Below are 14850 nucleotides of genomic sequence, written 5' to 3' on the forward strand. Positions count from 1 at the left end.
GAAGGAGAGCACTTGTGACGAGCACTGGAGATGTACGGAATTGCCGAGTCACTACATTGTACACTTGAACTTAGTACTACCCTGTATGTTAACAAACTGGAATTAAAATAAAAACCTAAAAAAACCCAAAAAACCCCAAACCCAAATAACTGGGCTTCTTCCTGAAAAGCACCTAATGAAAAAAAAAAACATTCCACTGGGGCGCCTGGGTGGCTCAGTCAGTTAAGTGTCTGACTCTTGGTTTTGGCTCAGGCCGTGATCTCAGAGTCATGATATCGAGTCCCATGTCAGGCTCCACGCAGGGCATGGAATCTGCTTGGGATTCTCTCTCTCTCTCTCTCTCTGCCCCTCCCCCAGCTTGGGTGCTCTCTGTCTCAAATAAATAAATAAATCTTAAAAAGAAAAATTCCATGCTTACATTTTATTCTAGCAGGTACTTTTATAATTAATATTTAAAAAATTAGTTTGCTTTCATTCAATCTACTGTAGAAATTTGTTTAGTAGTGCTAAAAGCTACTTCCATCACTATATACTCTTTGAAAAATTTTCTGAAGGAAATGCTTTTTTATTATAAAACTAGTAATTTATTTAGAAAGGAACTCCTAGCCAAACAAGTTGATTTATGATTCAAAACTAAAAAATAAAGTATAAAATGCTCTCCACCAAGACATTTAAGTCATTCTGTCACAAAAGAAACCAAAGTTTGCTTTATGAAAGCTAAACATAAAATAAGCTATTTTAATATAGCTATAAAATAAAATCCGGTATCCTTCTTTCACTGTCTGATGAATTCATTTTAAAGCCTGCTCCATGACTTAGGCAGAAAAAACTGAACAAGGCAGAAGGATGAAAGAACAGCTTCGGATTAGTGAGTATGAAAATATGCTCACGTGTCCACTTTTATTCTTCAGCTCCCCGTGGCAGAGTAATACTTTGCTCGCTTCAATTCTAGGATCCTTCTGCTTTTCATCTAGATACTCCAGCTTGTCAATGTAATACTGGCATTCTGATTCACCTTTCTTCAAGTTGATATCAGAGAGAACTCCTTGTATTATCAGTATCTAAAAATCAAGAAATCAATGAAGCATTTTCAGCATATTAACTTTACTCTGTTTCCCTGCAGGGCTAAAACATTCTATTAAGATGACTTAAAAGCTTGAAGGGACTCTAGAAATCTGATAGTTCAGTCAGTCCCTTCATTTTACAGATGAAAAAACAGCCTCAGCTAAATTAGATGATTTGCCCAAAGTTATACAGCTAGCTAGTGGAAGAGAGCAGATATTAGCATCTAGTCTTTTGATTAAAATACAAGTAAGTATACAGTGCGTTTGGTCTCTTCATTGCTTAGTGCATTACTGTATTGGGTACTTAAAAAACCAACAGAATGTTTCACCATGCTGCCCAATGCCTAAGATTTGAGAGTATCGCTGTATACCTTTCTAAGGCCAGCTAATATACATAAACTTGAAAAACATATGAATCATTTACTGGACTTACAGCTTCCTCCAGAGGCTGAACATCAGGGTGGTCTTTTGGAGTGTGTCTAAGAATTTCTTTTAACAGTAAAGGGTATTTGACCAAACGACTTCGGGGAATATCTAGGAAGCTCCAAAGATCAAGTTTGCGGCTGAAAGGAGACTCCAGACATCGCTGGAGGAAGTCTTGGACTCGTGGATCTTGTTTCTTCTGATCAAGAAGAGCTTTGGCTGCCAGCTGGTTACTACAGTAGCCTTTGTAAGCGTTCAAGCCTGGCAACTGAAGAAGAGTAAGAGAAAACATGGTATGATACATGTTTTGTGAAAACAACAAACACAGAATTTACAGCTCATTCTCAAAGTTTAAATAAGCTGCGAAAATTTCCCTGCAGGTGGTAATTGGGGAGGGTAGTGTTCTGAGCCAACATCAGAATGTCCTTTTCTAATTTCCCTGTAATTTGACTAAATCCAACTGAAGACCCATGACTTCTACTTTCTCTCAGCCTCAGTTGATGCTAGTCTTTTCTATTCTCAGGGCATCTGAGTTCCTTTACCAGGGGCATCACCACTCTTGAGACTGTGTATGTACTTGACGATCCTTTCTCTAGATTATAAATGTAGAGGCATCTGTCATCACTGAATCCCCAGTGGTCCCTCCTAGAATAGCACCTAGCATCTAGCAGGCACTCAAATGTTAATGGAACAAAACAGATTAACACGGGAATTGTGTCCAAAGAGGAACATATTTTTAAAACAAATAAAATCATAACATTCATAAAGTATTTTTTTAAGTAAACACCATAACTTCTCACAGTGTTTACTTGGCATATACGTAAAAAACTATTTTGTGTAAGCAATGCGCTCCATACCCAGTTCACAAGAATGTGACCGATTTGCTCTACTGTTCCACCAGGTTTGGTTGCTTCTCCTATTCTTGCCAGTAAGTCTGAAATGCAAAAAAGGCAGAAATATCAATAACAAATTTATTTAGGAAAATAAATAATTTATTTATTATTTAGGAAAATAAATAATTTATTTATTATTTATTTATTTATTTAAGAAAATAATTAATTTAGCACTAAATCAGAAGTTTATATTTAAAACAACTTGTGTTGGGGTGCCTGAGTGGCTCAGCTGGTTAAGCATCTGGCTCTGGATTTCAGATCATGTCATGATCTCAGGTTCATGAGAAAAAGCCCCATGTCGGGCTCTGTCCTGGGCATGGAACCTGCTTGAGATTCTCTCTCTCCCTCTTCCTCTGCCCCTTCCCACCACACCCAGTTTGCCCTCTCTAAACAACCACCACCACCACAACCACCACCTCCGTTAATGCTGTTCAGATACGAATGAAAATTAAATAGCATCTCTTACCTTCGTGGAGAGGTATGTAAGCATCCAAATCACCAAATATATGGGTGAGTTCCTCTTCTGACATAATAGACAGCTTTAACATAGGGTCATGGTAAGCCTGTCAGAAGGGGAGAACTATGTCACCAAAGAGATCAAGCAAATAAAACATGATGAGAGACCTTCCTTGGACGCAAACATGACTAACTATATAAAAGTCACGCGTGGATTCTATTTGTGATACATAAAAGAAACTACTCAAACACATTCTCTTACTGATATTCATATTTGAAGAGATTTGAAGCCATATAAGAAGTTTATTATTTGTGAAATATATTTTTTTTACAACTAGGGCATGTGATAAAAAGTTATTTACTGACCTTCCTCGCAAGTTTGAGATCCTCAATTAAATCCTGTTCACCTCGGGACATTTCATATATCGCCTAAAGAGGAAAAAAAAAATCCAGCAAACATTATAGGTCATTCCTTCTTTTGAGAAAGGAAAATTATAGGCAATGGCTATTTATCATTATTTAACTGATGTTTTGAAGAGTGCTTTTTAAAGTGACTCCGTGTGAAAACTATCATTCAGAATGGAATCTCAAATAAGAGGCTGCCATCATGTCTTACAACTTCACTCCATTAGAGCTAACTTTAATGACCACCACTACTCAGAGTGCTGCTGCCCAGCGTGGGTGATGGGTCATGACTGGGATATTAAAGCACAGCTGATTTCTGCCTTAAGCATTAGTTTGCTATTCTTCTGACAAAATACATGTTTAAAACACAGGGACGATTTTTTTTTAAGTATAAGCCAATAAATACAGCCTTGCTACTGAATGCCAGCTTACCTCTTGTCGTTTGATTTCTTTGGTAGTTAAAGACTCTTTCATATTGACGTCTAACATCTCTGACCACAGGACGCTGCTTCTCCTTTTGGCAGGTGTTGGGACTGTTGATCTGCTTGATAACTTCTGGGCAGAAGCTGGGGATCTGCTGTCACCACGAAGGGTAAATGACTTAAAATTAAAAAAAAAAAAAAAAGAAAAGAAAAAAAAAAGAAAGAAAAAGAGGTGAACAAAAGAGAGAGTTAAAGGATATAGTAATTATTCCTTTTTCTTAAAAAAAATAGACAAATTAAAAACAAAGTTCTGAGAATTTCTCAAGCTTCAATCTACCATTCTAAAATATTTATCAGCCAAAATTACATTTCTGGGAATAAAAACTACCTAAGACTGCTTTGATATAAGATGTAACGTAATCTAATGGAGTTATATAAATACCATTCTCATAAAAATATTCCTTACTAGCATGTTAAAAAAAAAACCCAAAACTTTATGTTCAAATATAACAGTGTAAAACTGTTTGAACAACTCAAAGAAAAATACAAATTTTAGGCTTCTGTAGAAAGTCCCCTTACTACATTACTCACCTCTCAGCCCCATCCCTTGCTTACCTGAATTGTTTGACCAAAGCGCCGGACTGCTCCATTTCTTACAGGAGAGATCAAATTTGCCAAGGATGTGACCCGAGCGAGAGGTCGAACTCTTTTATTGCTTGGCTCCTGTAAAAACAAAAACAGATTACACTAAATGTGTATTTAGGTGTAATGGTTTCAAACAAGTTTGGACAAAGTTGAACACTCTCAAAAACCAGTATTTGTACATTATAAAATAGAGAAACATGAAACTCTGAAAATGAATATTGTCCTTTATTGTTAAAATACTAAGAACACTATTGAGTAACCAGTAAACTATTAAAAAAACTAATGGTATGAGAAAGGCCAGCTAAGTATCACTTTGAGAACAGAACAAATATTATCACTGCACAAAAGAAAAACTAAAATGAAAACAAAGACACTAGATTCCAGAATTCTATAGAACTTTTTAGTTTAATATAGAGAGTCACTTTTAAAAAGTACCTTATTATTACGAAAAATTTCAAACACACACAAAAGTGAAAAGTAACAGCATCATGGATCCCAGTACTTATCCCTCGGCTTCAGCAGTTTTTGGTGTGAGAATTGCTTCACCTATTTTAAAGCCAATCCCAGACATCATATCATTTCATTCTTAAGTACTTCAGTTAGAGAACAGCTTTTAAATAAGCCTATCTGCTGCTGGAACGGGCCAACTTGGAAGGAAGAGCATCTCTGTTGTGGGATGTACGCAAGCAGAGGCGGGACAGGGTTAGGAGAGAACTCAGGGTCTGGATCAGACCGACTGGGCCCAAATCCTGGTTCTAGCACTTGCTAGGGAATGTCCTGGGCCTCAGTCTTCTCATATGTGAAATGGGACCAATATCAGACCTTCTCTTCTACAGTTGTTGTGAAGATTAAGTAAGATATGTTTAAGTGGCCTGAACAATGCCTAGAACACATTAAGTTTCTGCTATTACTAACATTCTTAGAGATATTTCTACTTACTACATAAACACTGGGATTTATGAATAATTAGGTTCTCTTTCAAATATTTAATTTGTTAACTTCAAGGAAAAACAAATACAAGCTGAGAAGAAATAGTTATTCTACACATATTGTCTCAAAAATAATACTTTAGTAAACACATCACTTAATCATTCAAGAATCTCAAAGCTTAACAGATCACATTATTTTAATTTTACTGCTAGGGAAATGGAGGGACAGCATTAGGTGACTCCTACAGCTACTGAAATAAAGAACATCAGGTCTGTCTTTTTACATGTCTAAGGAATATATTTATTTGTATTTGGTGCTTTTGACAACTGTGGCATACTTGACAAAATAATTCGGATGATAATTCAGAAGGATATATAATTAAAAATAAAGAATAAAATAAAAATAAAATGTAAAAATTACCGTTTAGAAATGACAGATGAAAACTTTTCTTCTAAAAATTCTTTGATATGACTAATGCCATATAAAAAACTAAGGGGTGAGAAAATGGAGTAAAAATAGTCCTCTTACTACTAATTTAAGAATAAAATGGCAGAAAGAGTTAAAATTCTCTGGAAAGAACCTTCAATGATTTGAATCTTCAATGACGCAAGACCTATTATAACTCCTAAAGGTACACATTCATATCAGAAGGGAATGTGACTTACTAAGTAAGGAGACTGGGCAGATAAGGCCTTCAAAGACCAGCTCAGGTCTTTGAAGGCCCTAAGAGGTAGAGTTATAGACCAACTCTCTCCCAACAAAGTAATTAACCCCAAAGTAAAACTTTGAATATAAAACCACTAATGTGCAAATGTTAAATGAACTAAAAAAGAAGCCTTCAAGATATGTAGTAAAATGACACACTGTGTGGCCAAGGACATGTGCGGATGCCTTTACAACACACATCTGTGCAAGACTGAAGTGACACATGCATGGGCAGAAGGTCCGGCAGAAGGCATTCCTTTCTATTTAGTAAAGACAGTACAAAGAGTCTTCTGTTTGAGCAGAGATATAATTACCTCCTCACAAAGTAAGATATGCCAATGCTAACTAGAAACAAAGCAGTTGTCAGAAGGTTCTGTTCTACTTTTTGGAAACACGGGTTAATTCCTCTTCCCTGTTTAAAACGTAACAAATTTGACTTCCTAATAAGTCACAAGATCAGTCATTTCAACTTAACACATCTTTGGAAATGTGCTCTTCCCAGTGAACTTGGAAAGAAAAGTTAGTTTGGATGGGAGGACAAGAGCTTTGGGCCCATTTTATTTTATTAAAATCAGGTTAATGATAAAAAATTCTTATCTTTATAGGATCAGTTACTGTTCAACTACTTATTTCCTGGTGACTCAAAATTATGTGGTATTTAAAGTTAAGACTACAGAATTAAGATTTAATTGAATGTTAGTTATTATATCACAATTATATAAACAATAAAATGTTAATAAATAATAAAAAGTTAAAAGTAAAAAAAAGTTAGATGTTAAATATATCTAAAACATCTTTCTGAAATTAATACGCAGTCCACTTAGGGTGGTGGGCTGTTTACGGTGAGCAGTATTTGGTAGTTAAATGCGTTCTACAGTTCTTCAGAAAGCCATCTATCTCCCATCTTCACAAAGGACAGTCTTAGTTCATCTGATCTCAACTGTCTTGGTAAGAGTTCCAGGCCAGCTCAGTCACTAGAGCAAAAGACTCTTCAAATGCCCTGGTAAGTAAGTAAGTAAGTAAGAGCAGTACTAAATCAGGAATGGGGGGAGGGGTAGCTACCTCTGTACTTTTCACACATGTTTTTGGAGATCCAAAAGTAAAGGACCCACTCCCTCCCTAGAAGGACATATGCGATGAATGTTTAGGAGACACAACACAAACTTTTAGAATATATATTTCAAGAGTATGAAAAATTTCAATAACTTAAAAAGTATGATTGAAATGTAAAGCTGAAGATGGTTCACCTCTAACCTTAGGATACGCATACAGTATTTGAGAAAAAATATCACACAGAAGAAATTTCTGTAGCGAAGTGACACAGATTAGGCAGTCACCTATTATATTACAGGGTCACCTTAAAGGACAGAACAAAAATTTCTTTTAAAATACAGGTTAGGATTCCACCTATGTAAGCTACAACCAAAAGGAGTTTTTCTTTAGAGATCCAGATGAACTGTCCAAATGATCTTGGTTTGGTTATTAAGAACCTAAACATTAGCACTGGTCACAAAACTATTTCAAAGACAGAATTTTTTGAGAACTGGTATTACATCCACATTTGCCACTTGCACACACAGGATGCAGGCACAGTGTTTCGAGGTGAGGAAGGCAGAGAGGGGCAGGAGTCTACCTGTTTCACCATCACAAAAATAAGGCTTACGAGGTTTTGCTGCTGCTGTTAATACCAGTCTGCAGTGCTATTAACAGTGTCGTGGCAAATACAAAAAGCTTAAAAAGAGCCAGTGCAGATGGTGAAACTATATACTCTCCTCAAAAGACACTCCGAACATCTAGGAGAATAAACAAGGAATACCAACAAGATTTCCATACACAAGAACTTTCTCCTATAGCCAATCTTCCACCAGGGCCAAAGTTCACAGAGATGGAAAAATACCCCAATACCTTGAACATAGATTTATGTTGTTTATTTTGGCGAGGTTTTAACCAGACTATCTAGTTCAGCCAGGCAATCACATGCATTATTTTGGCGAATCTGTTTTTAGACCGACTTTTTAACCAATTTATTTTGCTAATCCAGTTGTAAACAGAACATTGTTTAGATGCATTTTAAGTCTTTTACTAGGATGTACCTTGCACATAAAAACAAAAACATGGAAAACTTGTGAATGCAGTTTTTTTTTAAATAAAAAGTTTTTTTCTACTGACGTCATGAAAGAGACTAGGAGGGTCTCTTCTATAGTCAACCAAATCAACACTTAAGAACAAACAAACAAAAAAATAGGGGCTCAGTCAGTAGAACATGAGACTCTTGACCCTGGGGTTATGAGTTTGAGCCCCACAATGGGCATAGAGTTTACTTAAAAAAAAAAAAAATCATAGTTAAAAACAAGAACAAAAAACCCAGTATATATCTGGGTTTATTTGTTTGGGTTATTGGGTGCATAATCTCTCATTGGCAAGAACTTTAAAATAAGAAAAAAGAAAAGAAAAAATATTTATAAAAGGATAAAAGAGTTAAAATTACATAGGATTTCTTTGCTTTCTACTTAGAAATAGTCAAATTTAGTCATTTATTTAAAGGCTGTTATTGCTAGTACTAAGAACCTAATAACATTCCTGTGTTTTAAATTTTTGGTATAAATATATGCCAGAAATATGGCTGGTTCCCAATACCAACCAAAAAAGACTAGTTCTTGATGGTCCAAAAGATGATCAGTTTCAGTCTTTACACTGATGACCACGTATGATTTGCCCTACTCAAAGGAAATGCTTACACATTTGAGAAAACTGAAACATAAAAGTAAAAACCAAAACCAAACGGGAAAAGCAAAACAAAACAAAACAAACCAAAGCTAAACTCTACCAAACGGAAGCATAACTCCTAAAGATGGCAGCACTGGAACTACGGGAAGATGCGTGTGGTCGGATACATGGCTTGCTGAGGCACAGGACAGACCGCGCATACGGAAAATGTACCATTAGGTAAGTCTGGACGCGAGTATATAACCGCAAGACTATTCGCACCATCTAGGTAAGAAGTATCCAGTTAACTGAACGCAGGGACACCAACCGTCCTCTAGGTGATAATGTGGCATATACCATAGAGTAAGCAGTAAAAATAGGAGGATCCATGTAGTATTCGATCAGCTGTCAAAATTCAATAAAATGGCACGAAAATCACCTGACTTATTTTTCCAAGTGTTCATAAATACTTTTAAAACCATGACTTCAGACAATTAAAGCAGGAAGGGGAGAAGTAGCCGAAATAATGGTTTCATGGTTTAAGTGTTTTAACTTTTTCCTTTCAAAAAAAAAGTCGCACACATAAACTTATGAGATATGGAGAGAAACATAAAAACAAGGACGAGGTCAGACAGCATTTCAGTTTCCATCTGGTCACTGGTGTGAAACTTGCACCGCAGGTTTTCTTATTTTCCTTCTACCCCGAAACACAGGTCCTCAGACTGGGTAAGAGAAGCGCAAGTTAAAAGGAACAAAGTACTAAGCATCAGAAATGGGACCAATTTAACCAACTTTAGCCGCACACGCATTTAAAGTCCTTTTTGTATAAAAGTCTGAGTACACTCCGGCTTCGCGCCCGCGCAGAGATCCGAGCCCGGCCTCCCCACGAGCCCGCAGCGCGGTTTAGGGTCACCGTGCTCACAGGCTGGGGGAGTCGCCCGGGTCTCGGGAAGCCGCGCACTCACCTCCTGCTCCCTGAAGGGCGGACTGCTGACGTCCAGGACCCGTATGGTCCTCTTGATGGGCAGCAGACCTCCCACCTCGTCATGAGCCACCATGCTGCCCTCGGTGCCCCGCACACCCTCAGTCGCCGGGAGCCGAGCCGCCCTACCGCGCGGCCCCGCGGGCGCACAGGCTTGCCCTCCGAGGCCCCGGCTCCCGGGCGGCCATCCGCCTCCGCGCTCCCTCGCGCCGCCACCGCTCTGCCGCGGCCGCGCGGTCCACCCAGACCTCAGGGCTCCGGGGGCGGGGCGGGGCGGGGGCGGCGCCTGCGCACACGTGACCCAGCGTGCGGCCCCGGCCCCGGGCGCTCCCTTTCCTCCTGCAGGCGGCCCCGGGAGAGCGCAGGAGCTTGGCGGCTTCTGCAGCCCCTCCGGGCTCCAGGGAACCTTGGGTCCCTGCCCAGGCCTTCCTGGTCTCGGCGGCGCTCCGGAAGGGAACGCGCCGCCTGTCCGCGCTAGCTGCTCCCGCGCTCGCCGCAGACGGGGGTCTCCTCAGACCCCGTCCCCCGGAAGGAAACGCAGCGGCGGCAACCTGACAGCTTCAAGTCAGGCGCGGAGAGTCGGGCCCGGCAGGCGCGCGCCGAAGTCAAGCCGATGCGAGGCGCTTGTGGCGCGAGCGCGCTCCCCGCCGCCCGAGCCGCCAGGCCCTTCCGCGGTGCTCGGCCCGGCCGCCGGTCGGTCAGCGGCCCTCCCTCAGGGGCACGTGCCTCCCCGTGTGCCTCAAGCGCGCTTCCTGAGGGACCCAGGTTTCCCACCCTGAATACAGAGAGGCGAGTTCTCCTAACGGAGTCCTGCTCTATTCGGAAATGACTACTCCGGATCGGGTCCTGAAAGAGTCAAAAGGCCTTTTTCGGAAGGTGACTCGCACTGCACTGGTAGGGAAACGAGGTCCACCGCGGTGAAGCAGCTTACCTCAGGTCACACGTTGACGACGGTCTCTGGACCGTCTCTTCTCGGGAAAAACACCGCTGACGTTGACCGGCTAGGCCCGCTGAGAAGCGGACTTTCTTCCCCACCCGAATGTACGCACCCTATCTCGGAGGGGAGGACTTTATCGTGACTGTACACTACTGTGGGTGACACCATGCCAGTAATTCGCAAAAAAGGTCCTGTTCTCAGGATTTAATAGGATCAGAAAAATCGGAGCGATCTACGGAGAAGGCGCTATTCTAGATATTGTAGACGAGAAATAGACTTCATATTTGCTCCTAAAGTGCTAACAGACCATCATGGAAACGTAGGCTTCCCCAAGACATAACTCAGACAGCTTCTGAAAATGCCCGCGTACGTTGTGCAGCAGCTACCAAGTGCACAGGCGCTCAGCAGGAGAAGCCGCTGCCAGCAGTCTTCTGAGCAGACAGGCTTGGGAAACATGTGACAGAAGACATTGCATGATGTTATTTGACTGGAGCTGGAAGGCCACGTTATGTTCTTCACAGGCCCAAGTAAGGGAAAAGTGCAAGGATTTCCCCGAAGAGCATGAAGGAGTGAGCTCACACATTGCAGTCATGGGCTGTGGGTGAAGACAGATGAGCAGAGGATTTTATTGAGCAGCTGAGAGATAACAGAAGTTATGTTATGTGTAGGCTGATCTATCACATGGTTTGAAAAACGACTGGCAACACAATACAAAAGTCACAACCAGTTATCAAGAAGTTACCCTAAGGTAGGGACAGTGGGAAAGGAAAAGGATACATGCGAGGGGCCGCACACTGAAAAGTCAAAGATGCCCACAATTTCAAAGTTAGGAGGAGAACTATTAATGCACATAAAGAAATAAGGAAGAATGAGCTTTGAAAGAAAATTCCGAGTTTCATTTTTAGATCTACTGACGTGGTGGAAGAACATGAAAATGAAAATACTGGGCTAGTACTTGGAAATGCTGGACAAAGACTTGAAAGAGGCCAGAGGGCAGACTTGGACTGGGGAGTCACATACACAGGGATCAGAGTGGGAGCTAGGAGTGACTGAGATGCTTGGGAGAGAAAATCTGGACAAAAAGAACAAGGGTCTAAAGATCTAACTTTGGAGAGATGCCAAGGGAAAAAAGACTTATGCAAAAGGAATAGTCAGCAGAAAAGCAACATAGCAAGATGCCAAAGGAAGAAAAGGTGTTAATTACAGCAAAAAGGTTAAGAAGGGTAAGAAGAGCTGCATGGATTTAGTGATTACAAGTTTAATGAGGCCCTGGAGTGTGCTAGTTCAGTGGACTAAAGACAGAGGGTATACCAAGCAGAATAAATAGGGAGCACAGACTATTTAGAATGACAAATAATCTATAAAAAACAATTTACTAAGGTTTGCAGGATGGTATAACTTCTTATAGGAAGCATTATGCTGCTCTTCTATAAATACCAATGTATTTTGTAGTCAAGATGATAATAATTCATCTTTTTGCTGAGATATTTAAAAAAAATGGTGATTGGCTATATTTCATCATCTATCCTTTATTACCTGCCCATGCTTGTCACACATAGGCGGATATGTTTGGCTTTAAGGCCAGCTGACGGTGTGGAGAAGCCAGTACTATACAGCGGTGAAGCAGAAGGAACTAAGCGATGGGCAGAGCCCGTTCCCTGATTCATAACTTATAGGTAAGAACATCGACCTGCTCAAGCCCTCAAAGAGGAAAGGCTAGAACCCATGAGTCTCGTTCAGTTTCATTGGCTTAAAATGATCCAAGTGAGGCCCATACCTGATGGCCACTGAGTTTCATAAGGGAATACAGTCCTTACACTCAGGGAGAGTAGGGAAGAAGCTGCTAGGGTGACCTCATGGGTCTATTCCCTGACATCTCTTTCCAGTGTTTTTCTATTTAGTTCTGAAAGAGGTACGGCCAAGATAGGGATTTCTCTCATTTCTCTCCTTTAGCTGAGGAAAATGTAAAAACTGAAAGCCTACAGGAGCCACAAAGGATTTAATGGTGAGAGTCACAGCACAAAAATCCCAATTCACCAACCCTACAATCTTCATTTCATTTTGAATGTTCAGGGTTGTCTTCCAAATGTAACTGAGACGATTGCAGACAGCATCTTACAAGGCAACGACAAACAGAGGATGTTCAATGAGCACCGGAGTGATGAGCCTGGGAGGATCCTGGCGCCAACAACGCTCCATAAAACCAGAGAGCTGAACGGGTCCTTTGAGGTCATTAACTTCTCCTCCTCTGTTTTCTTAGGAGGAAACTGAAGAACACCAGTGAAAATAAGAAAGGAAAACAGTGTCCTGTCCCTGTGCTAGGAGCTTCATGCATGTTACTTACTTGGCCAGCTTTATGAAGTGTGTGTTATTAGTACCATCTTACAGATGGAGGAAGCCGGGTCTCAGAGTAAGAAACATGTCCAAAGCTGCAGAGTTAATCAGTGGCTGGACAGGCTTGAGTCTGGTCTGCCAGCTCCTGATACAGCACACCTTCCAGGTAAGATGGGAAATGCACCGCCGTCAGCACACTCGGTGCACACTCGGTGCTCAGTCAGGGCCGGCTGGCCGGCCTTCTGTGAGATGGGTCTCCTGGTCCCAGCTAGTGTTTGTGAAATAAATGGGAACACTTTGCAGAGAAGGAAATCGTAAAAAAGTTGAGAGATTATTTGCCCTATAGCCTTTTTATAACAAGGCAAGTAAGTAAAAAGATTATAAAATAGTTCCGCTTCAGTTTTAGAGGCGGTCCTATTTCAATTGTTTAATGTTATTCACAGCTTATTAAGGCATGACTTACAAATATTACTAATTGCATAACTGAAGCACAGATTGGTTAAGTATCTTTTCTTTGCACAGAAAATCTAGAATTTATAAACTTAAAAACTGAGTTTTCTGGGAATAATTAAGCCTGTAAAAGATACCCGTTTTTGGTGAAAATACAGGTTTCCAAAGACCAGTTATAGTTATAACCTCTGTTCTTCTGCTTGTATGGAATCTTTGATGCTTTCTTTCCTAAAATATGAAGAAGGTAAAGAGAGAGAACATGGTTTCCCTTCTATAGAGAAAGGCTACTTACCTTTTCTCCTCTTTTTAAGGTGAAATCAGAATTCTGGAATTCAGATAAACTAGAGTTGAAGAATAATCATTACTTTTTCTGGTCTGGATACTGCTTGTTTTTATTTACTTTTGCCCGGAATAATAAGTAATTGGAAATTAGGCGAGGAAAGCCCTATTACAGAAAGAGAAAACAAAGTCTAAGCTCTCTGCTGACCTCTGCAGGCGATATTTTGAAATGCAATTCCCAACCTGCTTTCTCTCAACTTTGTAACTATGTTTGTAAGGATCTTATGTGGATGGCTCTATCAACAATCTTAATCTGTAGAGAAATATGGATAACAGTACAGATAACATCTGTTTCCTCAGCCCTTGTGTAGCTCTCATGTTTCATATTACTAAATTAAACATGTTTTAAAAGCATATAAGTGTATGAAAGTTGCTACAATTCACAAGAAATATTTTAAGGGCTTTTTCTAAATACAAGAAAACTAAGTTCCACTTCAAAACTCTAAAATTTGGGGTGCCTGGGTGGCTCAGTCCATTACATGTGTGCCTTCAGCTCACGTCATGATCCCAGGGTTCTGGGATAAAGCCCCGAAGAGGGATTCCTCTCAGCAGGGGATCTGTTTCTCCCTCTCCCTGCTTGAGTTCTATCTCAAATAAATGAACAAATCTAAGAAAATACAAACAAACAAACAAACAAACAAACACCTCTAGAATTTAAGATTACAAATAACTACTATGTATTTCACTAAAAACAACTCAGTTTAAAAGAGAATTTTAAATCTTACTAAAGAAGGAAACACTGATTCAAACATGAACCAAAAGAAACTTCTAAAAAACCAAGTTCCAAAATATTTAGGAACTGGTTAAAAACAACAAAAAGGTGGGGCGCTGAGGTAGCTCAGTGGGTCAACTTTTGATTTTGGCTTAGGTCATGATCTCCTGGTTGGGAGATGGAGCCCCACATCCTCTCTGTACCTCCCCCACCCAAATAAATCTTTAAAACAAAACAACAAAAAGGCAGTTACTTGGACTAAATGAACATGAAAGAAGTTGTTAATATAGTTACATATAGATTTGAGTTTTAAAAAATCATTTGGATTAAAAATTTGACTGTCTCCAAGCTTTACTAAGAGCTGGGTTTGGAAAAAGATCAGTTCAGATCTTTATACTATTAACATGACTATCAACAGAATTCCTGATGGGCTAAGAAGTTTGGTAT

General features: G+C 40.1%; 1 protein-coding gene and 1 long non-coding RNA gene across 4 annotated transcripts in view; one reads left to right on the forward strand and one right to left on the reverse strand.

Annotated features, from left to right (window-relative positions):
* The window catches only part of NET1 (neuroepithelial cell transforming 1), a 59283-nt gene that overhangs the window by 2879 nt on the left and 41554 nt on the right, over window positions 1-14850 (reverse strand). The window contains exons 1-8 of one of the 2 annotated variants that reach the window (XM_082742327.1): window positions 9615-9871; window positions 4279-4386; window positions 3674-3841; window positions 3203-3265; window positions 2847-2943; window positions 2345-2421; window positions 1498-1755; window positions 891-1061 (exon numbers count right to left, since the gene is read on the reverse strand). In XM_082742327.1, coding sequence (XP_082598453.1) covers window positions 891-1061; window positions 1498-1755; window positions 2345-2421; window positions 2847-2943; window positions 3203-3265; window positions 3674-3841; window positions 4279-4386; window positions 9615-9707 — 1035 coding nt within the window. In that variant the 5' untranslated portion in view covers window positions 9708-9871. Of the gene's footprint in view, window positions 1-890; window positions 1062-1497; window positions 1756-2344; window positions 2422-2846; window positions 2944-3202; window positions 3266-3673; window positions 3842-4278; window positions 4387-9614; window positions 9872-14850 lie in introns of those variants that run through there. The other variant, XM_082742326.1, reaches the window with a different exon arrangement.
* LOC309870163 lies at window positions 9947-14045 on the forward strand. 2 transcript variants are annotated; one of them, XR_014314518.1, is made up of 4 exons: window positions 9947-10219; window positions 12128-12244; window positions 12829-13068; window positions 13664-14045. It is a non-coding gene; the product is annotated as an uncharacterized lncRNA (long non-coding RNA). The 2 variants fall into 2 exon arrangements; XR_014314517.1 differs by having other exon boundaries at window positions 12829-14045.

The sequence above is a fragment of the Mustela nivalis genome, assembly GCF_964662115.1.
Source record: "Mustela nivalis genome assembly, chromosome: 7".
Taxonomy (NCBI): domain Eukaryota; kingdom Metazoa; phylum Chordata; class Mammalia; order Carnivora; family Mustelidae; genus Mustela; species Mustela nivalis.